The sequence below is a fragment of the Canis aureus genome, chromosome 33, assembly GCF_053574225.1.
Source record: "Canis aureus isolate CA01 chromosome 33, VMU_Caureus_v.1.0, whole genome shotgun sequence".
Lineage (NCBI taxonomy): Eukaryota > Metazoa > Chordata > Mammalia > Carnivora > Canidae > Canis > Canis aureus.
In genome coordinates, this window is record NC_135643.1 from 28,107,808 (window position 1) to 28,133,330 (window position 25,523).

Sequence of the window (25,523 nt, forward strand, 5' to 3'; positions counted from 1 at the left end):
CAAACCTAAGCAGAAGGAGTGGCCCTAATCTGAGAAATGTTCTACAAGAACAGGTGAAGAACAATGGCCATATATGGAGTGGCTTTGAAACCTTATGCTCTGATATGGGATGTGTCCATTCTGCTTATATTCCCTTTGCTAAAGCAAGTCATATGGCCAACACTGATAAATTTGGGTGGTAAGAATATCTCTCCCAGAGAGGGAAGGGTCCCTGTAAGTACCATACATTTTAAATAAACAATAGAGTGTATCATACAATGGGTATACTATAAATAGATACCATTATGCCCAAGGTCTTGCCATTTTCCTACATAGTCATTCTTATAAATGTCCTGAAAAAAGAATTGGAAGCCTGTAAAGAAGTGCTCCTCACACCATGCCAAATGATATGAATAGAAAAAGAAATACCAAGAGGATGGCAGTTTTTTAAAATCTTGTCAGTTTAAATGCTCATTGCCAGAAAAGACATTCAAAACTAAAGGAAAGGTGGATAAACTTTTTATTTAAAAATTATTTATTTTTTAAAAAATTATTTATTTTATTTTTGAAAGACAGAGAGAGCCAAGGGAGGGGTAGAGGGGGAAGGAGCAAGAGGAATTCTTAAGCAGATTCCCCACTGAGCATGTAGCCCTATGCGTGACTCAATCCCAGGACCCTGAGATCATCAAGAGTCAGACGCTCAACAGACTCAGTCACACAGGTATCCCGCCTGGACATTTGATGATTTCAACAACGAAGAATTTTCCTTGGTTGCAGTTTCAAGCCCAGCTTTCCACTTACTATCTGTAAGAGATAGGAAATCACTACATCAGTCTTTGTCTCAGATGCCAAAATACTGTGGGTGTTCACATGGATCTCAAAGGAGTTTGAGGGAGAGAGGAAAGACTAAGAATAGGCCTGAAGGAAAGAAATGTACTGATCTCAAAATTTAATTCACTGGATAGAATCCTCACCCAGAGTGGGAAAGGAACTTCAGAGGGTTCCTCATGGCTTGTGTGAATTATTATGTCTTTGACAGTATCTTTGAGTATTTACCAAAGTGATTGTGTGAACATTGATTTCTTTGCCTTACTAAGCTAATGAGATAGCATCTATAAATGTTCTTTGAAGCACAGTAAAAGGTATTAGAATAACAATTGCCATCAATGTAGTGATATGCAGAAGAAGCAAACCACTTTGGCTACCTCATTCCATATATTAATGTACTTCCTTTTCTACAAAATTTTTCAGAGTATAAAGAAGTCCACTGAAACCTCATTTCCTTTGGATATTTAAATACAATAAAGCTTTCAAATCAAGAAAAGTCCTGGAAGAAAAAAGAGTCCAAGACAAGCACCCTAATTAACCTGCATTTTATTTAGATGGATGGATGGATGGAAAGAAGGAAGGAAGGAAGGAAGGAAGGAAGGAAGGAAGGAAGGAAGGAAGGAAGGAAGGAAGGAAGGAAGGAAGGAAAAGGAGAAGTCCTGGAAGAAAAAGAAAAAGGAAAAGCGCTGGAACAACTAACCCACTGTGCCCAAATCTCTACACCACCTAAGTTAAGGACATGCCATTTTAAGATACTGAATTCATATACAAGTAAGCAAAAATATTTGGAGATATCATGACAGAAAACCTAGTTTTAAAATAAACTGTGAGCCTGGAGCATATTAACATTTTTTTTAAACCCTTTACCATAAAATAATGAGTTGACCAATGAAAGTAAAAACAAATTCACAAAATATTTGGGCAAGATTCCATTGTACATCTCAGATATCTGAGTTTCAGCGCAGAGATACAGGTGGAGAAAAGTTTACCAAATAACAAAAGAAACAAAGGAAGAGTCTAAAGGGCAATGCTTTCATTGACGATATCCAGTTGTCCAAGTCAGAACATTTTCACAGCTTCCTTCTACCAGTCTCTTACTTCTAGTTTGGATGTCTCTCTGTGACTGGACCCCTGACCACAGTCAGATAAATGCCAGTTTGAACTCAAGACCTTTCTTTGTTAGCGAGAAGTCCTATCTCTTTCTCTTACTCTCCAGCTTCTCTTATTTTCAATTCTTTCTTTTTCTCACTTCATTCCTTTCTTCCACCAAGTCTTAGGTCTATAAGGCTAAACACCATGCCAGGGAGGTTTGATAGCCTTTTTATAAGCTTTGTTTAAAAAACTGTTTGCCTAAATACAAGTTAAATTTTGTATAAGTCTGAATTTTGCTATAGTTTAAACTTGGGAAGCAACTGACCTCAGAGATCTTTTGCTATATAGGGATTTCTGTTATATCCATGATGACTGGATTTGGCCTTTCGTGTTGTGTTCCAAAAGAGGCAAAATTTAGAAAACCTTGACATTTATGAATATAAATACTAATGTCTCTGCAGCTCCTCCAGGAAGCAATTACAAAAATATTTCCATGGTGATTGGATCCACGTGATTTTGATATAACCCCACTTAACATTTGGTTTCATGAAAAAAAAAAAAAAAAGAGTGAGGCCCACAGAGATATGCTACAAACCTAGGGGTTCAACACTGTCTTCTGTAATATCATCTCTCTGTTGAGCTTCTCAGTTTGGCTTTTTCCTGATATGCCTATGTGTTTATAATGGATCAGAATAAAGTTCCTTTATACTTTTTTTAAAATCTTCAGGAAAATGTTAAAATGAAACCTCCTGGGACACGTGGTGGCTCAGTGGTTGAGCATCTGCCTTCAGCTCAGGGTGTGATCCCAGGGTCCAGGATCTAGTCCCATACCGGGATCCTTGCAGGAGAGCCTGCTTCTCCCTCTATCTATGTCTCTGCATCTCTCTCTCTCTCTCTGTGTATCTCTCATTAATAAATAAATAAAATCTTAAAAAAAAAGATAACTCCTGTCTTAGAGAACAATGTGTCTCAATGGAAAATACCAAACATAGATAGGAGGGGAAATGGGTTTTTAATTTGGTGAAAGAAAAATAATAATAATAATTTGGTGAAAGAATCTTCTTCTATATCTCTTACTGTTGTATTCCAATGTTGCCCTTTAGCAGAATTTACATGAACTTATATGATGCTGGCCCATGTAACATACTTTACACACATTCTGTGCTAGGAACTATACATACTATCCACGCAACAAACTTGAGGATAAAAAAAGCATATGGTAAGCATATGCTGGTGTTACATGTAGTGGTGGTTTCATAAAATGAGAAGTAATATCTGTGTGAACTAAGGAGATAAAGTGACTCCATGACCAGGCACCTTAATGATTTTTCCTCTTGTTTCTTCTATTGATTGTCAAAATGTTCATGTAAGTCCCGTTTCCTTTAGAATTAAATTAACATTTAGACATTGGTTGATGATATCAAGTTGTCCCAGTCAGAACATTATCACACCTTCCTTCCTTTTTTATTAGAAAAGGATTCTTCCTATAAAATATAGACAAAAATGTACAATTTCACTTTTTGTGTGAGGTTCTCTTAAATATAAAGAATAGCCATAACTGTTTTTAGAATTCATCCTTTCATAAAACAAACAAAAGAAATCCTTTCAAATGTGAATTGGTTTCAAAGAAATAAAGTATACTGAGATTAGAAAGCCAATATCCTTTATAGTATACAGTGTAGTCTTAATTAATTATATCTTCCAAGAAGCAAAAACATTCTACTTCATAGGAGGGCCTGTTTCTTATCTTTCTTTCTTTCTTCCTTCTTTCTTTCTTTCTTTTCTTTCTTTCTTTCTTTCTTTCTTTCTTTCTTTCTTTCTTTCTTTCTTCTTTTTTGGTAACTCATGTCCTTTATTTTTTTAAGTTTTTATTTAAGTTCCAGTTAGTTAACCTACAATGTAATATTAGTTTCAGGTGTACAATATAGTGATTCAACACTTCCATACAACACACGGTGCTCATCACAACAAATGCACTCCTTAATCCCCATCACTTATTTCATGCATCTCCCCACCCATCTCCCCTCTGGTAGCCATCAGTTTATTCTCTAGAGTTAAGAGTCTTTTTCTTGGTTTGGCTCTCTCTTTTTTCTCCCCTTTGCTCATTTGTTTTGTTTCTCTAACTCCACATATGAATGAACTCATATGGTGTTTGTCTTTCTCTCACTGACTTATTTCACTTAGCATTATACTCTCTAGATCCATCCATGTCATTGCAAATGGCAAGACTTCATTATTTTTGTGGCTGGATAATATTCCATGGTATATGTCAAACTTTATTTAGTAGTATTAACTAGCACTATAATACTTGTTTTTAAGTGGGCACATCAACCTTATTTCTTAGATTTGAAGGAAATGGGAAGATAAGCTTATGTTACAATTATTTAATTTTTGTTCTCTTCTGAAATTCTAAAAAATTTTACCTTTTCCAATTTAAGTGAAAGACGAAACTGAGAGGAACTAAAATAAAAGAGATCTCTTAGAGTATTTAAGTATATTCAATGAATTTGAATGACATTAAAACTATTTCTGAAGTATCAGTAAGAAATAATAAATATTGGGAACCCTGGGTGGCGCAGCGGTTTGGCTCCTACCTTTGGCCCAGGGCGCGATCCTGGAGACCCGGGATCGAATCCTACGTCGGGCTCCCGGTGCATGGAGCCTGCTTCTCCCTCTGCCTATGTCTCTGCCTCTCTCTCTGTGTGTGACTATCATAAATATATAAAAATTTTAAAAAAAGAAGTAATAAATATTTAACATCTGAGAGTCACAAGACCATTCAAAATATTAATTCCATAACTATTTGGCACACTTACTAATCATTTCTAACACACACACACACACGAAAATGACTTGGAAATATATATATATATGATATTTAAACTACCATTATTAGAAAGCAACATATTGCTCTGACAAAAAAAAGTACAGAAAATTAACTATTCCAGTATTTACTTGGAGAAATTTTTGATGAGAGTTTATTTGCATTTATTTAGGAGAGTATTATTGCCTCATAATTTCCTAGCTGAATTATTCTGACTGCATCTAATTCCAACTTGACCCTCTTGAATCAATTTTCCAAATTCTACCATTAGGGTATGACTATGTCCTTCTGCTTAAACATTTCCCCATTCTTTGCAGGATAAAATTCAAGTAGCTGGAGTGCACCACTCAGAAATTTTCATCATCTGACTTCCGCCCACATCCTTTCTTATTTCCTCCCATAGACCACACCCTTTCCCTTCCTATTTGCTGTTACCCAAATGATCACTCTCACTCACCTTTCTCTATGTGTTATGTGTTTGTTTATGTTTCATTTCCTCAACGTAAAATATTCTCTCTTCATTTTAACCAAATTTAATCCTAGTAATTTCAAGATTCAACTCAAGAATCTCTTCCTCCTAAAAGCTTTTATGAACCACTTCTCTCTTCCTCTACTCTGATATCCATTTCCAATTACCAATTCCTTCACTGACATACACACAGAAAGCTTTAAAACACCAAAGCTGGGGATCCCTGGGTGGCCCAGCGGTTTAGCACCTGCCTTCAGCCCAGGGCATAATCCTGGAGTCCCAGGATCAAGTCCCACAATAGGCTTCTTCATGGAGCCTGTTTCTCCCTCTGTCTGTCTGTCTGTCTGTCTGTCTCTCTCTCTGTGTGTGTATGTGTCTCTCATGAATTAATAAATAAAATCTTAAAAGAAAAAAACAAAGCCAACACATTGCAACACAGAAAAATTATCTTCTTTTTTTTTTTTCAAAGATTTTATTTATTTATTCATGAGAGACACAGAGAGGGAGGCAGAGACCTAGGCAGAGGGAGAAGCAGGCTCCCCCATGGGGAGCCCAATGCAGGACTTGATCCCAGGACCCCGGGATCATGACCTGAACTGAAGGCAGATGCTCAACCATGGAGCCACCCTGACATCCCAGAAAAATTATCTTCTGACCTGAAGTAATCATCACATAATGCCAAATCTATTCTTGTTCTGGTTTTCTCCTCAGGACTACCCAACACACACATACATGTGCATACACACACACACACACACACACACACAAATGTGACACCGGTACTAGTATCAGAGGTCCATTAGGGACCAAGGATCAGCAGGTGAGCACTCAATACAACTATCCCTCTTTACACCATTTGTTAGCTTCCCATCTGCCTTTCTTTAGCCATAGAGATAAGGTTATTTCACTGTGACTTAGATTACTGTCCCATTCTCCATACTAATGCCCATCTTTTGGGGGTAATATCCTCCCCTGATTAATAAATACAAAATTATCATTTTTTACTATTGGATCTCAAAATCCTTTACGAACACCACCCAATTGTTTTGAGATGGTTAGAAATCACTTTAACTCCTACTCTCCCTATGCGAAGCATTCATATGAATATTTCATGATCATCAAGGCTGCCTAAATTACTTTCTAAACAAAATTATTCATTAACTCGGCTGGTATCACCCAAAGACAGTAAATTCTGCTGCTATAGGTTCTGCTGCTAATTCACATCTACTTTAAGTTCTGGAGCTTCGACTAAGAGTTAAACTAGTCCCACTGAGCAAAACCAGCCACATTTCAACGTTGGAGCTTCAGTTTTTCCAAAACAAATCCTATTTTATAAAACTATCCTCTGATTATTTCAGAATTGGATGGAAGAATTGGGTTCAACATTGAAAGAAAAAGGTCCTTAACCAGTAAAGAAAATAATTTTCCATCCTGAGAAATCATACATAGTTTCAAGGTAAATAATGCATTTTCACAGTCACACAGAATTGGCCCAAGGCCACAAATGCGCTTACATTGGGTGGGAATAGTTGACATGTGGCTCCAGTGATGAAGAAGTAGCCCACCTGTGTCAGTGTGAGCAGTATTAGGCCACACTTGTTCTTCCCAACCATGCACACTGGTGCTGACGTATTTCCCACGCATGGCCCAGATACTCTTGTGGTCTGGAGTCAGACTGGCATCCCTGCTGAAAGTTGTAACAAGTCCAGAAAAGAAGATCTAAGCATTTGGAAGCACTTATTTCGTTCTTATTTCTGGAGCAAAGCACTCTACTACTCTGGGAAAAAAAAAGGAATGGGCTTTGTTTTTAAATAGAGTGTTGAGATGCCAAAGACTATTATGTGAAATGTTAAGAAAAGATTAGGTAAGACCTAGAAGACAGTTGGTTGTAAGTGTGTGCCAAATAGAAATGAATTTGGTCATCCTTTGTTACTTTCTATTTCATTTTTCAATCTGACAAAGACTTTTTGGTCAAGGAGGAATCCACCTAAGTGAGAAAAAAATGGGTGTTTTGGTTATGAAGGATCCTACCTAAAGGAGCTAATATTTTTTTCTATTTCTAAATAATTATCTACAGATCACTGTTTCACATAAAAAATCAATAGGAATGTCCATGTTGGTGAGGATTGATTTTTTTTTTCTCTTTAGGATTGAGTTGTCTTTGTTGTTTGTTTGTTTTTTAAGGTTTTATGTATTTATTTGAGAGAGAGAGAGCACAAGCAAGGGGAGCAGCAAGGAGAAGGAGAAGAAAGCTCCTCACAGAGTAGAGAGCCTGAAGCAGGGCTGGATCCCAAGACCAGAAATCATGATCTGAGCCTAAGGCAGATGCTTAACATACGGAGCCATCCAGGTGGCTCAAGTTGTCTTTGTAACCATTAAAAATGTAAAGGTGAGGGGACAGGGAATAATAATGATTTGAGTAACTACATTTTCCTTCCTCCATGTTAAGCCTTGCCAACCTTCAACCAACAGTTCTCTGCCCACAAAACCCATAAGGATCTTCCTGAATTGAGTTCAAACACAGTGCAAAGATACTTCACGAAATACATAGCAGTGGCTACATGAGATTAAAATAATCTTCCTAAGTTTTAGTCTTGTAAAGATTGCAAGCCAAAAAAAAAATCCTGATATATAAAGAATTTGAATACTCTCTTGAAATCAAACAAAAGGAAAATAAGTACATTTGCCTTTAAAAAGGATGGTTAAATTACATTTAGAAAGCATGATTTTTACCTATAGAATTCTTAGATTCCTTTTTATATCCACTTGAGGTATAACTGCTGGTTATTGTGTATATTGAAATATAGACACTGCACATATTTTGTATATATTGGAATTAAGTTTGGAAATGTTTGAAAGAGAGGTTTAAAATAATACATAATCCTAGAATTTTAGAATATCACCATCATTACAATTCTCCACATGATTTTATTTCATTTTGGCTATTCATTTTTCTCTTCTTTCTTGCAGCTATATGTCAGACAAGTGAAGTCAGGGCAATGGTGAACATACTGATAGTGTTCAGTTTAAGAGATAAATAAAGATGGGAAGATGTGGAGTGTCAATGAGGACAGCAATCCTTTTTCAGGTCGTGCTGATTTTCAACCCACAGAACATTGGTTAGAAGTAAAACCTGAGTATACTTGAAAGGAACAAACCACTCTTTCGGAACATTTTTCCTCTAGTTAATTTTCTCCTCACTGATTCTACCTCCACAGAGATAATTAGTACAACTGGCTTTATAAATAAAGAAAATAACAATTTAATAAGAATTTAAAAACAAAACAAAACAGGAAAAAAAAAAACGCCATAGAGCTATTAAGAGAGCCAAGACTCAATTTCCTGTGCTTTTTCTACTGTGCCATGTTTTCTCATCATTCCATGTTTTGCTAAAAGAGACAACTGTGGTACTGTCATGAAAGTCAACACAGTTTTGAAGAGAGTTTCCAGTGTTCAAATCTGGAATGTCCTCTTAGAGTAACAATTGAATCCAGAATATTCTCTCAAAGTAACAATTGAAATCCATAATGTTCCCTTAGAGCAACAGATTGAACCCAATAATAAGGTCTCTCAGTGCAATCTTGCTCCAAATACCTCTGAGCTAGCTAGAGGAATCAAAGACAGGGGAGGAGCTTATCTGAGTCCTCCTACTCCATCATAAGGCCAAATCAAAATGAGCACTCAACACTGAGTACTTTTAAAAATTGAAATAATACTGTGAACAAAATAAAAAGTGACACTCTTATTCCTGTTGCCCCCAATTTCTCAACCTTTGCCCCAGTTATCTCTTCCTACAGTAGATGCCATAAAAAGATCCCTTAGGGACCACAATTGGAGAGTGTTGGCGCTGAGGCTCTGGTCTTAGGCGTTAGGTTGAATTTCTAGGTCACACATCCATAGGGAAGAGATGTTCTTCACAGACTACAGCCTTTCTGCTTTGTAACCACGGCGTTTCCTTACACTCCTACCAGTCTGCCCCTCGCTGCTCCATCTCCTTCTGTTCCATCAAAATGCTGAGCTTACTTCTTAGTGGCTCATCTCCTCTTTATATCTGCTTAGAGGGGTGAGGGTCTAATCATTGGGTAATCTACTTTTTCTTGCTTAGAGAGATTTGTTATAATATAGTAGGAATTAAAATATTCTTGCAGTGAGGTCTTGTTGACCAATGAAACAGTATTGAAATTGTTTCCTTATAACAGAACATTCTAAGCCGAAACATATTCAGGGTAGCTCTAACCACAGCAATATTCTTTACAAATATTTTCCGTCTGAACCTACATAAAAGTAGAAATACATAAGTTACCTGCTGAAAGAACTCATGTGAAATTTGTAATGCTATAAGAAAAAGAAAATAACTGAAGGTTAGTAAATATCTAAGCAGTGAAGAGACTCTCCCTTGGGTGCCTCTGAAAAGGCCTTTTTTTTCTTGCCAAAAACCAATTACATTTCTACAATCCATTTCACCAGTGCAATGCACAGATATTCACAGCAGCTGCAGAGAGTGCTTTGTATTATTGGAGAAGAACTTTACAATGGTTTGTACTGATATCAACATAACTAAGCTGGACCTAAGTTACCCAGAATCTCCTTCACTGTATTTTTCTGGTGTAGAGATGACCAAAAAAGAAGTTCGTGGGAGATTCAGAAAGGAAAATGAAGCTGGAGATGTGAAGCTCTGAAGGTCATTGTGGGCACCAGGCATCCTTGGAGTTCGTGAGCAGTGTTGCTAAGTTGCTGGCTCCTCTTTCTGGGAATGGGCAGCAGCTGGGCCCATGGCTCCCCTACCTGCCATCCTTTCCTTCTGTTTCTTTCAGTCTTTCATTGCTTCTTCTGCAAAAGACCTAGGCTGTCAAGGTTGGAGGAAGTGACAGACCGCAGTCTGTCCTCATGCGGAACATCTTCTCATGTTCTAGTTTGTCTCCATTCTCCTGTTTTGGGTCAATCCTTTCTTTCCAACAGCTTACTTGAGCCAACTCCAGACCGTCACCAGACAAGGCGGCCTTACAGAAATTTCTTCCCCAGCTGCCACAATTGCATGGCTACTCCCTATAATAAATCCCGTATTCTATATCACTATGAATGACTTCCTTTATTGATGGCTTCCTTTATTGATGGCTGACAGACACAGAATCATGCTCAAGCAACAAGGACTCTACCCTAATCAAAGAATAGGTAATGAGTCTCTGGCTGAATTTCAGTATCCATGCCCTAGTATAGTACTACCACCTTGAATCTTGGCTAGCCCTGTGACTCTTTTGACTAATTGAATATGGCATAAATGAGGCTTTGTGACTTTAAGTCTAGGTCATAAGAAGCTTGCGAATTCTACCTTCCTCCTGGAAAAGTCACAGTGGGAGATGAGAGGCATCATGTATGAAGATTGACTACCCTGGCACTATGATGCTGGGAGAAATCCCAGTGATGTTACTGGTGCCCAAAGAAGGTAGATAACAGAAACTTCACCTATAATGGAGTGATTCCTGGGTAGATCTATTTTTGTTGAGAAATACAAACTGTGCTACTGTATTCACCTGCAAGGAAAATGACCTTGTCTCACTATTTCCTCATTTCTTTACTGTTTCTGATATTCTTGCTGCCAGTCTCTCTTCAATCCATTATACACATCATTTCTAGATTAAATCATATAAGAATATTATACCATTATACACATCATTTCTAGATTAAATCATATAAGAATATTATACTTATTATGTCATTATACCTTTAAATAACTCTTTGAAGGGCCCCATTGTACATGGGGATAAAGTTTAAAATCTCTCATCCATCTTCCATCCCTATTCCCACCTCCATTCTCTGCTGCCTTCTAGAGTAAGCTCCCCCATCCAGCCAAACTAATCTTGATGTCCCTAGCTATGGCACAGTATTACCACCATGGGTTTGCATTACTCTGCCCTCCTAATAGACTGAATCCTCTGTGTACCTGCATAAATTGTACCCATACTTCAACATCCAACTTAAATGCTACCTACTCCTTAAAATTTTCCAGAGTCTCTCTCTTCTCTTACTGTTACACTTACTATAGAAAGCTTACTTATGTTTCTATGTATATTTTGGTTCCCTAATTAGATTACAATTATATTGAGAAAAGATACTGGTATTATTCATCTTCATTTTTCTCCAAAGGAAAGTAGTTGTTGGATTGGTAGTTTTATTTTTCCTCTTTTATGGCCTCAAATAAAATATTTTAAGAAAAAGTAAATAGTCCTAAGCCATACTGAAGTAATCATACTGACAGCTTTTAATGAAATTTTTAGTAAAACTATTGCTAGCTCCAGTATTCACACTCAAGAGATGACTATGGGGCAATTTTACCTAATCTTTATAAGCATGAAAATCTCCTTTTAATTAAAGATATTATGAACTCCTCTCATGCTAGTGACTGTACTTTTGAGACAATACATAACAAAAAGCTACTGTGCATTCCATTACTTTCAAATGAATTTCTGTTTTATTAATCACAGCAGCATGCAAAAAAAAAAAACCTAGAAATCATACTACAAATCTCTTCAGTATATGCTATTTATTTATTTAGTCTAGTTAATTACTGAGGTAAATATAGATTCTAAGCCACCTTCAATAACCTCGTGTCTTCAAATTTTCTACTTTAAAAAAAAAAGATTTTATGTATTGATTTGAGGCAGAGAGATACCAAGAGAGAGTATATGAGGGGGGGCGGGTTGGAGGGATGGGCAGAGGGAGAGGGAGAAGCAGGCTCTCTACTGAGCAGGGAGCCAGATGCAGGGCTCAATCCCAGAACCCCCAAGATCACGACTTGAGCCAAAGGCAGACGTTTAACCATCTGAGCCACCCAGGTGGCCCTAAATTTTCCACTCTTCTACTATGCTTCTGACATCCCCTTAGGGATTTTTAAAGATTTTATTTATTTATTTGTGTGCATGTGGAGAGAGTGAGTGTGTGGGGAGAGGAACAAAGAGAGAGGAACAAGCAGACTCCACACTAAGCACAGAGCCTGACTTGGGGCTCGATCTCATGACCCTGAGATCATGACCTGACCTGAAATCAAGAGGCGGATGCTTAACTGACTGAGCCACCCATGTGCCCTGGGATTATTTTTGAAGATTTATCACTGTTTAAATGTCACTCTAGAAAAGTTCAGCTTGGTTTGGCAACAATCTAGATGCTCAGAAATAGAGGAATGATTATGTGAGTTATGATATGTCCATATAATTAATTTTATGGACACAAAAATATAATATTAAAATTTTGTAATAACATAACATTTCTATAATATTCCATAAAAACTGTATATATAGCATGAACACAGATACATAAAGAAAACCTTTCACAGAGAAAAGCATGACAGAAATTAAAGTGTGACGTTTTGGGATCCCTGGGTGGCTCAGCAGTTTAGTGCCTGCCTTCGGCCCAGGGCATGATCCTGAAGACCCAGGATCGAGTCCCACATCAGGCCCCCTGCATGGAGCCTGCTTCTTCCTCTGCCTGTGTCTCTGCCTTTCTCTCTCTCTCTCTCTCTCTCTCTCTCTCTGTGTGTGTCTCTCATGAATAAGTAAATAAATCTTAAAAAAAAAAAAATAAAGTGTGACATTTTCTCTGTAGGCCCTTAATGAGAGCATGGGTAATTTTCTAATCCACATTTTTAAATGTTCTATAATTAACACATATTATGGTTTTACTGAAAAAAAGTAATATACTTAACTTCTTAAAGGTCAGAGATATCACCTAAACATTCTCTGCTCTGTGGCTCTACCAAGCAAAATCCTAGAAACCATTCATTCATTCTGCCTAATTCACTATTAAAAAAAAAAAAGCACTTAGTGTACTGTCTTAGCTACAAAGCAATACTTTAAAAAAGCTATATTACATTCAATGTGTCAAGCACCAGGGACTATAGTTCTTATTATTTGTGAGTTTGTGAGCAAGCCTGTGTTCCACCTACCCATGGACTTGACAACTTTAAGGCTTTGATCCTATTTCCTGTTAGCTTTCATGTTTCTAAGCCTAAAGCATCCTAATTTCTTGAATCGATGTTCATATAAAAACCCCTTGATCATTTTACTTATTGTTCTCTGGGACTCTTCCAGCTTGATTTTGCCTGAGAAGTGGTGACCTGGAGAATATGTAGTATTCCAGTTCTTACACAATTGTAGGATGATGCTTTCTGATTTGTCTGATTTGTTCCCAGTTTTCTTGAGGAGGCAGGTCATTGAGCTGGTGCCTTGGGGAGCAAGCTGCAATCATTCCCAGGTTACTTCCCTGGGTTATAACGAACAACTTGAAGCCATCAGTTCTACACTTTTTTTTCTTTGACTAGATCTCTTAACTATATAATATGCATTAAGTTCATCTGTCAGTGTTTTTTACATTCACACAACTAAGAATTTATCCTTAAATGTATTTCATAGGCCTAACATCTTTCAATTAAGATAGTTTGATATTAATTTCAGTTGGAGATTTTATTATTCAGTCAATTTACTTAAATGTTAATAAAACAAACAAACAAAAAACCAAACAACCCACAATCTCTAGAGAATCTTTCCATTATCATCCTCCAGTTAGAAAAGTGCTTGTTTATTCTTGCCCTTTGTTTCCTGTCTCTAAGTACTTACCCACAACAAAAACATTTCCCCTAATGTCATGGTAACTACTGAAGAAAATTTCCCTTCTCATTTTGTCCTTTTATCTAATAGTTTATTTTTACAGTGTGTCCTGAAGTAATTTGCCCATGTATGGCAGATTCTAACAACTTGTTAGGCATCTTACTAGAAGTCCTTCTTTATATTTTCCTACTGAAACCATTTAAATCCAAGGGATTCCAACTGAGAGATTTTCATTGGCACCTTATCGTTGATTATTAGAAAGCTTTTTCACCCATAACACAGTGTCTTCTGAATCTCAGTGATTCTGGAATGAATTAGAGTGTATTGGAATGAAATTCCTTCTCAGCCTTCTTCTTACAGCTGGCTTTTTCTTTTTTTCTTTTTCTTTTTCTTTTCTTTTTTTTTTTTTTTTTTTGTTTGTTTGGCTTCTTTTTTTTTTTTTTTTCCTCCTCAATGATGAAGTGTGAAGATTGTCCAGGGCTTGGAAAAGACATAGATGTAAGTATAGGTTCAGTTAAAAATACAAGAAAAGAAAAATAGTTAGACAATATTTTCTATGTCAGTATTCATTTAAATTCCATCAAGTCTATGATCAAAATAATCTTAATTAATCATGTGGTAAGAAAGGGCAGTCCTATTCTACATCTTACTCTTTACAACTCGAGAATAAGACATCTATATTTTAAAAAGTAAATTTGATCTTATGCCAAAAATTAACCTCAGATGGATCATATGCCCTAATGTACAACGTAAAAAGTATCAAATTTCCAAGCTAAACATAAAAGTGTTTGTGAACTTGAATTAATTAAAGATTTCTTGGGATACAAAAAGGAGGCAAAGACAAAAGAAAGCACTGATTTTGGAATTCATTAAGATTTAAAACTTCTGTGCTTCAAAACATATTTTCAAGAAGGACAAAGACTCAAGCTGGGACGGAGTATTTGCAAAATGTATATTTGATAAAGGACTTATGCCTAGACTGTGTAGAACTATTACAGCTCAATGATAAGAAAACAATGCAACTTCTTAAAATAAGCAAAATAATTTAAGAGACATTTCACCAAAGATGGCAAAGGTTCAACATCAATATTTCAGAGGCAAGTGAAATTATAGCCACAACTGGATATCAGCATCTCTAGGATAGCAGATACTTCAAAAGATTTGACTGTTCCAAACATTGGCTTGGATGTGGAATAAGTAGAATTCTCATACACTATTGACAGAAATGCAAAATGTTAGAACCACTTTGGAAAACTGTTGGGCAGTTTCTTATAGCGTTAAATATACTTAATTTACCTGACCCAGAATTTTATTCCTAGTTATTTACCCAAAAGAAATAAAAACATGTCCACACATAGACCTGTGCATATATATTGACTTTATTAGTCTGCTCAGGCCACCATAACAAAATACCAGAGATTGGTTGGCTTAAACATAAATGTATTTCTCACAGCTCTTGAGGCTAATAACTCTAAGATCAAGGTGCTGGCAAAGTGGATTTCATTCTGAATCCTCTTCTCTTGGCTTAGAGGTGATCTCCCTCTTGCTGTGTGCTCCTGTAACCTCTTTTTTGTGCAGGCTCAGGGAAAGAGAGAAAGATGGAGCTCTGGTACCTTCTCCTCTACTAAGAATACCACTGGTATGATCTCATTTAATTCATCACCTTCTCACAGGCCCTATCTCTAAACATGGTAACATTGGAGGTTAGATTTTCAACATTCAACATATGTATGTGTGTATATATATATATATATATATATATATATATATATATATACACACACATATATATATACACGTATACTTTATTTAAATAGTCAAAAACTGGAAACAACTCAAATATCATTAACTCATGAAGGAAGAAACAATTGTGATATAGCTGTATGATGGAATATTATTTGACAATAAAAAGAATTAAATTACTGATACATGCAAAAACATGGAGGAATCTCAAGAAATAAGCCAGATCCAAAAGCCTACGTACTATGTGATTTTATTTGTATGACATTCTGGAAAAGGTAAAACTATATTAAATAAGTTATTGTTAGAGACTGGGTGTGGAAAAAAAGATTGACTATTATTTTATTTATTATTATTTATTATTATTATTTTATTTATTATTTATTATTGACTATTATTATTTATTATTATTATTTTATTTATTATTATTTATTATTATTATTTATTATTTTATTTTGTTTTATTTTATTTTATTTTGTTTTGTTTTTTAGAGAGAGAGGGAGAGAGCATGCAAGGGAGGGGTGGGGCAGAGGGAGATAGAAAATCTTTAGCAGTCTCCATGCCCAGTTTCGAACCCAACATGGGGCTTGATCACACAACCCTGAGATCATGACATGAGCTGAAATCAAGAGTTGGACACTTAACCGAGTAAGCTACCCAGGTACCCCAAAAAGGACTGACCTTAAAAGAGCACAAGGGAACTTTTGGGGGTGATAAAGAATTGTGTTTTATTAATTATATATATAATTACATACATTTTTCTTTTTTATGATTTTTGTTTGTTTATTTATTTATTCATGAGAGACAGAGCGAGAGGCAGAGACATAGGCAGAGGGAGAAGCAGGCTCCCTGCAGGGAGTCTGATGCGGGACTCAATCCCAGGACCCCAGGATCATAACCTGAGCCAAAGGCAGAGGCTCAACCACTGAGCCACCCAGGTGCCCTTATATACATTTTTTTAAAACCCATCAAACTAAGGGCACCTGGGTAGCTCAGTCAGTTAAGTGTCCAACCCTTGGTTTCAACTCTGGTCAGGACTTCAGAATTGTGAGATTGAACCCTGTATTAGGCTCTAAGCTCAGCATGGAATCTGCTTGAGATTCTCTCCCTCTCCTTCTGCCCCTCCCCTGCTCACTCTCTCTCTCTTTCTCTAAAATACATAAATAAAATCTTTTTTTTAATCAAGCTATATACATAAAAATATAAATTTTACTGTACATAAATCATACTTCAACAAACTTGGTCTAAATTTATTTTTTAAAAGAACTTGAAAAATTGAGAACTATAGGAAGCCTAGATAGAATCCTCACAACTTTAACCACTCCAGAAAGGTAGGTTTGATGATATTGTTCCTTAGCACATCACTGGCTTATTCAACATGCATATGCCAATTAACATGTAGTTGTTGGTCATGTATAAATGAATGACACAGGCACTGATCTCAAGAGGCTCAGTAGCTGATAGAATAGAATTGCTACATCATTATCATTTCTATCAAATTGTAGTAGGCTATTATAATTTCTACCAAATTATAGAGCTATGAGAACAAAAGCAAAATGCTTATCCAATGTTTCCCCTTCCAAAGTTTCCCTCCTCATATTTTGAATAAGGTAAAATAGCTAGTTTTTAATATTCAGGGTTGCTACAGACCATATAGTATCCCCTCAGATTCATGTATTAAAACCTTAACCCACAATGTGATGCTATGTGGAAATGGGGCTTTGGGAAGTAATTAGGGTTAGATGAGGTCATGAGAGTGGGGCCCTTATGATGGTATTTGTGCACTTATAGAAGAAGAACCAGAAAAGTTACTTTCTCTCTTTCCATTATATAAGAGAGCCCTCACTGAGGAATCACATTGGTTGTTTTCCAGCTTCTGGTACTGTAAGAAATAAGTTCATATTGTTTAAGCCACTCAATCTATGGTATTTTATTATGGCAGCCCAAGCCGACTAATGCAGGTCTTCTGCTGTTAGGATTTCAGTTAAGTATAAGGACACTTGGAGGTGCATTACAATGATCAAATGCCTTGACTCAAGGCCAGACCTTCTGTAATTGACGGTAAACTATGCTAACAAATGGATTGGGGTCAGAACACTTTCTCCTTAAAATAGCAGGCTAGAATAGTATATATTAGAAGTCATCAACTCCTGAACATATTTGATGAAAAGGTGTCCAGCAGAGGGTACAGAAATGGGGGAGGGCAGTAGGAGATAAGCAGTAATGTTATTATGTTTATTATATAGGCATTTTGTACTTAGGCAATTTTGTACTTAGGAAAAGACATAAGCTTTGAAGAGAAACAGACCTGGATACAAATCCTGACCCTTTCTCTTATAAACTTTGTGGTTTTGAGCAAGTTAAACTCTGAACCTCAATCTCCTCACCTATATAATGAAGATAACAAGCAATCCCCTATCTCAGGAGCTGGGAACATTAAATGAGAAAATACATGTAAGAAATACTTCATGAAAAGTAGATTAGTTGGTTCTCCCGTTTTTATAGCCAAAGCTGATCTAGAACAATAGCTCAATGAGGTACAATAAAAAAATCAAATGAGCTTTGTCAAGTAAATATAAACTGGAAACCATGTCCCAGCATTACCCCTCCAGGGAAATATTTAAATAAGTGAATTCTTGAAGCTCAAAATCAAGGCACAGTTCCTGCCATATGACATGAAAATAACAAATATCTGTAGTAGGAATAGCTGTAGGAAAGTGGTTTGGCTCAAAAGGACTAATGCCTAGTGACAGAATGACAAGCATCCATATCAGAAAAATGGAAGTCTTTTAGATTGTGTGGGAATACAAAACCTTATTAAAGTACCTCAAATACCATCACCTGTCCCCGACATTTACCCTACATTTACTTATAGATTGATGCTGATTATAACATTTTAAAAGAGGAGAAAGTAGGGAAACCTAGAGCCTGCCGAGATATCCCAAAAAGCAGGAATTTGTTAGTTCCTAAAACAGTTGATTTACATCCAGTGATAAGAATTAATCCAAATAATATTCTTGAATATAATCATCAATGAAGCTAAAATTATTTCTATTAAGGCCTGCACATAATACACAGTTCACAAGGGATCCAGTATCATTTAACCCCAACCAATGGCACAAAGGGACTTCAAATGCTCTTCTAACTTGTATGGACTTCAGGGCCAATTCCTTTGGTCTTGCTGTCTCCGTGAATGGTAAGCACTGACCTCTAGTGGCAAGTGTAGTTAATCACAGCCCTGTCCTTCAGTGACCCCAGGGAGAGCACCAGGCCAGAGGAGGGCTTATCATAAAGAAAACAGTTCTCCATGCTCTCAAGGAGAACCTGAGAGCCCAAAGAGATCACATTTACATCTTTTCTGTTTTGTTTTGTTTTGTTTTGTTTTGTTTTGTTTTGTTTTGCTTTGTTTTGTTTTTTAAATCTTGAGCATTTCTCCCAGCTCCCAGTGGAAATCTAAGATGGGTAGTTTGTTGAGTTTGATAGTTTTTCTACAACTCTAAGAAGCAGAAGACAATGACCCTGATCTCTCTAAGATTTAGAATCTGCATATATGACCTCAGGAACTCACCACACATGTAAACAAAGCAATAGAGATTCAATGATCTGACATATGCATCTGTATTCTATTTACTCTGTTCCATGGGGAACTTGTAAAGACATTGGTCAGTCAGTTAAAAACAGGTCTGTGAACTCCTCTATGCAGAAAAACCATTAGACATTATGTGAAGTCACAAAAGAAACCAAAGATCATCTCTATTCAAGTACACTGGAAATTAATTGGGATGAGAGGACTCATAAATTTATTTATTTTTTACCTCTAGTAGAGGAATCAAACATATAACGGTTTTAAATGAAAAATATCAGGAAGGAGAAAATAAGCAGAACAATGAGATGAAGAAAAAGATGCATCAGGTAACTATACATTTTAGGATTTATATTTTTTAAGGGGTAGATAATAAAAGTGATCTTAAAAATAAATTATCTATTCTAATCCTATCAATTTAAAAGAGGGAAATAATTGTTTCAGAAATGTGATTTAACTTTCATACAGTCCCACATCAGTAAATGGAAAATCACTATTCAAAATTCCACTCTGAAGTTATTCCATCACATGATCTGTCCTACCTTAGAAGAACTGAGCTTCTGTTCAATTCGGACTTCAAAATAAATCTTAAATGTAAAGTTACCTATTTTAAAGGAAATCATTTCTTCTATAGCAATACTTGAATATAAGCTCATTGAGTGTAATGCAATGGACACATTACCTAATGCAAATGTTCAAAGGATGGAGGTGATACTGGGTAATTTGTGCTTGTTTTTATTTAATCTTCTATGTAATGCTCAAATTCATGTATCAAAATTTTCTTATACATTGCAAATCATTCCAAATATATCTCATTTAAGATACAATATGCTTTCCTGCCTTTCTCTCATGAATATAAGTATCAGTTAAATTCTAATTATTTCTAATGACACTTCCTCTGTCTCTCACTTTCCCTCACTAATGCCATTTGCTGCTCTGCTTCCACCCAAGGCAGTTTCAAAGCCAGGTGGACTATTGATTCTATGTTCCTAAAATATTTAAAAGAAAGAGGAAAGAAATCTGTGGAAAGTCTCTTTTCTTCAAGATTTTCATCTAGGGGTTTCAGAGTGTTTGGATGAGTTTCAAATATACATCCCTTTGCTTAGTATAGTTGATGCATATTTTTTAGCCTCTAGAGGGGAACACTGATCTGCTAAAATTGCCATTTTTCAGCTAAATTATAATTTGCTAGTCCCTTAAGGCCATCTGACAGGTTTTGTGGCTATTCTGACAGACTTCAGTATAAATAAAGAATATTTTAAACAAAATTGTAAAAGGTTTATTTTGAGAAAGTAAAATGGCAGATAAGGGCATGACTCACCTAATATTCTTATCCTGCTTAAATAGGAACAAAATGCATTATGCTATGTAATAAACTCTGTTTATTACAACCTAAATTTAGGGACTGGGCTGTTATGACCAACTGACTGTTATGAGTAATCATAAAGTACCACATACACATAAACTGTTACTTTGTAAGAGTTAGAAAATTACAAATACAGTCCTATATAAATAATGTATATTATAAATACATAATACAAAACTACTGAACATAAGTTATTCACTTTTAATGATTGATTATGATTTTGCAGTGTCCCAGTATTATTCTGTGAATATCAATATTATTGGACAGCTCAAAGTTTGGCTAAAATAAAGCTTCATTAATAGAATACTGAACAAATAACTATCAGACTTGTATATTTAGATCATCAGCTCCCACTGGGACTTTTAATTAGAAGTCAAAACTTTCACTTGTTAGACTATTACTCAAAGTAACACAGGATGAAATAAATAGAATGTCAAACTTGACTTTGCAAGAGAGCTTGAAATTACCCCAGAAAACTTTGTGAATGGAATTTTATATTATTGACTAAGAATCGCTATTTTTAAGATTATTATTATTTTTTATTTGAGAAAGAAAATAAGTGGGGTGAGGGACAAGGGGAGAGGAAGGAGAGAATCTCAAGCACACTCCTTACTGAGTATGGAGTTCGAATGGAGTTCGAATGATCTCACAACCCTGAGATCATTACCTGCATAAACCAAAAGTTGAAGGTTTAACTGACTGAGCCACCCAAGCATCCTTGGAATTTACTATTTTGACAACCATTTTACTCTAATATCTATCTAATATGTATGAGGATCATCATTTCAACATTAGATAAAATGCAAGAATAAATAAATAAACAAGGCTGAATGTTTAGTATGGGGGAATGGTCAAATACATTGATGTATGGCCTATGTGGACTATTCTAGCACCATTAAAAATTATGTTTCATGAAGTTTAATAACATGAGAAAAAATTAATTATAAAATGCTAATTTTAAAAAGTCCTAGAAAGAAATATACCAAAATATTAACCATCATTTTCATTTGGTAATAGATTACCTATGATTTAAACTTTCGTCTTTGAAAAAGAATAAAATAACTTTCATCTTCAGAAGGCTGTTTCTTCAAGACATATGGGACAGAAAGAGAATAAATGCTATTACTTTTTATCTATGACTAAATCACTACACTCCTCATTTCTTCACTGAAATTGCATGGATGTTTCATTTTCTTTCTTTTTTTCCTCTCTCAGTATGCATTCCATGCCAGACTGTGAGGGCACACAATAAGAAGCATAATTCTTTATAGCTTTTACATTCCTCTCATTTTTTATTTGACCCTAATAATTTCAAGAGGAGATAAAATATAGGCACTTAAAGACTTCTTGGATTTTTTGTTATTAATATAAACATTTCAGTATTTTAATGTCCACAAATGTTATTAAAATAAATGTTATTAGAGTATCTAATACTAGGAGAGTTCTAAGTATAAATCCTAATTACTCCACTTAGGCAAGTTAGATCTCAACTTAGACCTCAGAGTTGAGGCCCCCCACCCATCCCGCTCAGCCCCTCCTCTCATTTTCACCACCCTCTACCCAGCCAATCTATCAGGTTACCTTGTATCATTTTCATAAACTTAACAGTATCTGGAATTATTTGCTTAGGCATTTGTTACTTGTTTAATGGTAATATCTTCTGTTACCACCACTCCCAGAAATGCAATTCTATAGATGAAAAGATCTTATTCCTCTCCCCTAACCCCCACTGCTTTTGCCCCAACACCTAGAGTAGTGTCTAGCCTAGAGTAGGCATTAATAAATACATGTCAAATAAATAAATGAATGAGCAAAACTCTGAGTTTTTCCTTTCCAGTAAAATGGAGATAATCATATCTACCCTATAGGCTTATCATAAGGATTAAATTAGATAACATATGAGAAAAACTCATATCTTAAACCTTGTCACTTTTTTCTATCCTCCATTTACTTGCTATAGCATGTGGGAGTCTTGCACAATTTTTGCCATCTCATATACCAAGAGCTTCCCAGGACGTTTTTCAAAAAGTAACCTCACATTATACATGCTATTTTACCTATTAAATAATCCAAATTAAAAGCACTAGAGGCTATATTCACAAGCAATAATCAGTATTGGCTCTGTGTGACCTTTGAAGAGAAGCAAAACCCAGATAAGCTCATGGTTAACACCGTATCTGATAATACTTTTACCTGCCAAGAGAAATAAATCACAAAGTGTCAAATAAGCAAAACCCATTTCTTGAGGACTTACTGTCCTCAAGGCCATCCTGGGTGACATACTAAGAAATGGAGCAACTGTGCAGCCTGGCAAATGTACAGGATATTTCCTCTGTTGCCTCAAAAGGATACTTGGTCCCCCAAAAAAATAAAGAATATATTTTGACTTCGATGATTTGTGGATCCCAAGAAGATTTATAATTTTATAATTCAAAATGTTGTCACATTTTAGAGCCCCAGAGAGGCTAAAGGAATTACCCAAAGACACACAGCTACTTAGTAGCTAAGTCATTGTACCATTTAATTCAACTAAACTCAACTGCCATGAATTGAGTGCTTGAAGGCCTTTGGCTTTGTACTAACTTGTGGTTTGAGAGTAAGCTAGGAACACATGCACAGTGTTCAACATCTTTGGAACATAGTTCACTGAGCAGTTGCTTGGTTAATTGGTTGGTTGAATGAAGTTTCCAGCTGCCTCTGACTTATCTTGAGAATAGGTATAATGACAATGGTACATTTTTTACCTGGCATCTCCTGGAGCCTTACTCTATCAACTAACTTCAATATAGCACCCACATTTTTTTTTCTCACATTTTTTAAATCATAAATGTTTTGCACAAAATATCATAAGCTTTTCTTGATTTCTTGGCTTCACAAAGAAGAGATACCTATCTCACTGAAATACCTTTATTGCAAAACCATGCTGTACTGGTAGAAATCTCTGCTTTTGCCTGAGTTATAAGCTGGCTATATATAATTTGACTTGACTTTCTGCCTTTCAGCTGAATTATACTTGAACTCTTTCTCTGTTAGACTATTTTAATTCCAAATGAATCTTTAAAAAAAAAAAAGAACCCTGACATTTGTGGTGTATATGACTACATAGTTACAGACAAAATAGAAAGGCATAGAAAAGCTTTGTTATACATCTGGAGAAAACAAATTATTTTCAGTACAAGAAAAGACATTCTACATTATATATTAACTTCCTGTTTTGACAATTAAACACCATGTGCTGCCATCTAAAACAAAAGTGAAAAATTCAGGATTATTTATAATTATACAATTATAGGATTTCTGGTTATATGGGTATAATATTATAGGTGATAGCTTTTTTGTGGGGAACTTAGGATTATATGGAATGCAAACATCCAGAAATCCCAAAACAATGTTGCTTATAGTGTTAGACAAGGAAATTTAATGACTAGAACAAAAAAGTCAAACTTAAGTATTATTTTAGTGTTAGCATTTCCCCTGAATTCTTATTGTTCATATTAGGTAAACAAACTATAAATATATAACAAATACCCATCCTTTGTTAGTTGTAATACTTAATTGAGTCAGGATAACCCATTCTCTAACCATTTGGATACATAAGCAATTACTGACATGTGAGACCAATAGATTCAGTCAAGTGTTCATTCTTTCATTTCTGATAAAGAGAAAAGCTTTAAAGTTAATTCAGATTTTCAATTTTGAACCCCTACTACTGGTTCATATTGCTTTGGTAACAAAGCAATGGGTCACTGAAACCATCCTTAGAACACCATGGTGTGGGGAAACACTGAGCTATTTAGCATTTGTTGGAAATGTAGAGTCATTTTTCTGATCAGTTAATATGTCCTAAGAAAAAAAATCTTAGAATTTGAATTTGGAACAACTTGAAATGAAATTCACAGTGGTAGAGCCTTCACAAAAGCTTCATCGGTACATTAAAATTTTAGTGTGCATTCTGACCTGCATTGTGAAATCATTTCCAATTCCATAACGTAATAAAGATAGCATTTTATTAGTAGGTCCTACTCCTGGCCTCAGCAATACAGGATATGGAGGAAGTGATGTACTACTTTCAGGAAAGACCCTCAGATCACTCCACTTGGAACTGATTTCAAAGTTTCTTCTGCTGTGGTGTCACTCCATAGTTTTCTTGTGTTGGAAGATAATCTACCATCAGCCAATTAGAAAATGGGATCCTGGGATGCCTGGGTGGCTCAGTGGTTGAGCATCTATCTTTGGCTCAGGGCATGATCCCAGGGTCCCCAGATGGAGTCCCACATATGGCTCCCTGTGGGGAGCCTGCTTCTCCCTCTGCCTGTGTCTCTGCCTCTCTCTGTGTGTCTCTCCTGAATGAATAAATAAAATCTTTAAAAAAGAAAAGAAAATGGGATCTTAAACTGCATTTAACACTCATACCTATTTGGAATCTTGTGCTAAATTTAGTATTATTTTGCCTTGTATATGCATTTATTTACTTCCTCTTAGGAGTTTTATCACATTTCTTTGTAGACAGACTATATCTTATTTACTCATGTATCCCATTACATGAGTAAAAAAACAAACTCAAAACATGAGTTTGTATATAGAAGGTACATAATGAATACACAATATAGGAGGTGTTCAACCTATTTTTATCTTATTTAATAATTTACTGTTCACACTCTGTAAATTAAAAAATATTAAATAAAGGTAAAATAGATTATTGCCAGGAAATATTTTTCTGTATGACATTAGTCTATAATTTAGGGACTTAAAAGAACCATTTATTTAGCTCATGGCTCTGCTGCCTACAATTTATGCTGGACTCCACTGAGTGGTCTTGGTTTGTACATGCATCTGCAGCCAACTGGCAGGCCACTGAGGATTGGCAGATTCAGGGAGATCTCAGCTGGGATGATTAAATTCTATGAAAAGTATCCTTTAATTCTGTGAAAAGTTTTATCATCAATTTTGGTGGCTTGTATGTTCAAGGATTGTTCCTATCACTGTGCCAAGAAGAAGCAAAGGCTTAGCATGGTCATATGCTCCGCCAGCAGCCTTGTCCT

The 25,523-nt window shown here is 35.7% G+C and overlaps 1 protein-coding gene and 1 long non-coding RNA gene across 17 annotated transcripts in view; one reads left to right on the top strand and one right to left on the bottom strand.

Moving 5' to 3' along the window:
* Positions 1-496: 496 nt before the first annotated feature.
* LOC144303824 (uncharacterized) overlaps positions 497-25,523 on the bottom strand; it is a 159,877-nt gene continuing 134,850 nt past the window's right edge. For 3 of the 15 annotated variants that reach the window (XR_013370791.1, XR_013370802.1, XR_013370799.1), the window contains 3 exons: positions 6,707-6,879; positions 4,494-4,607; positions 497-783 (listed from right to left, as the gene is read on the bottom strand). Coding sequence is in view for 1 of the 15 variants with exons in the window: in XM_077882214.1 (XP_077738340.1) it covers positions 689-783; positions 6,707-6,879 (268 nt within the window). In the remaining 14 variants the exon portion in view is untranslated. Of the gene's footprint in view, positions 784-4,493; positions 4,608-6,706; positions 6,880-9,495; positions 9,528-9,769; positions 10,449-25,523 lie in introns of those variants that run through there. The other 12 variants (XR_013370804.1, XR_013370803.1, XR_013370798.1 and 9 more) reach the window with 11 other exon arrangements.
* LOC144303825 (uncharacterized) overlaps positions 10,515-25,523 on the top strand; it is a 46,928-nt gene continuing 31,919 nt past the window's right edge. For both annotated transcript variants that reach the window (XR_013370806.1, XR_013370807.1), the window contains exons 1-2: positions 10,515-10,635; positions 14,255-14,290. This is a non-coding gene — a long non-coding RNA (uncharacterized LOC144303825). The remainder of the gene's footprint in view (positions 10,636-14,254; positions 14,291-25,523) is intronic.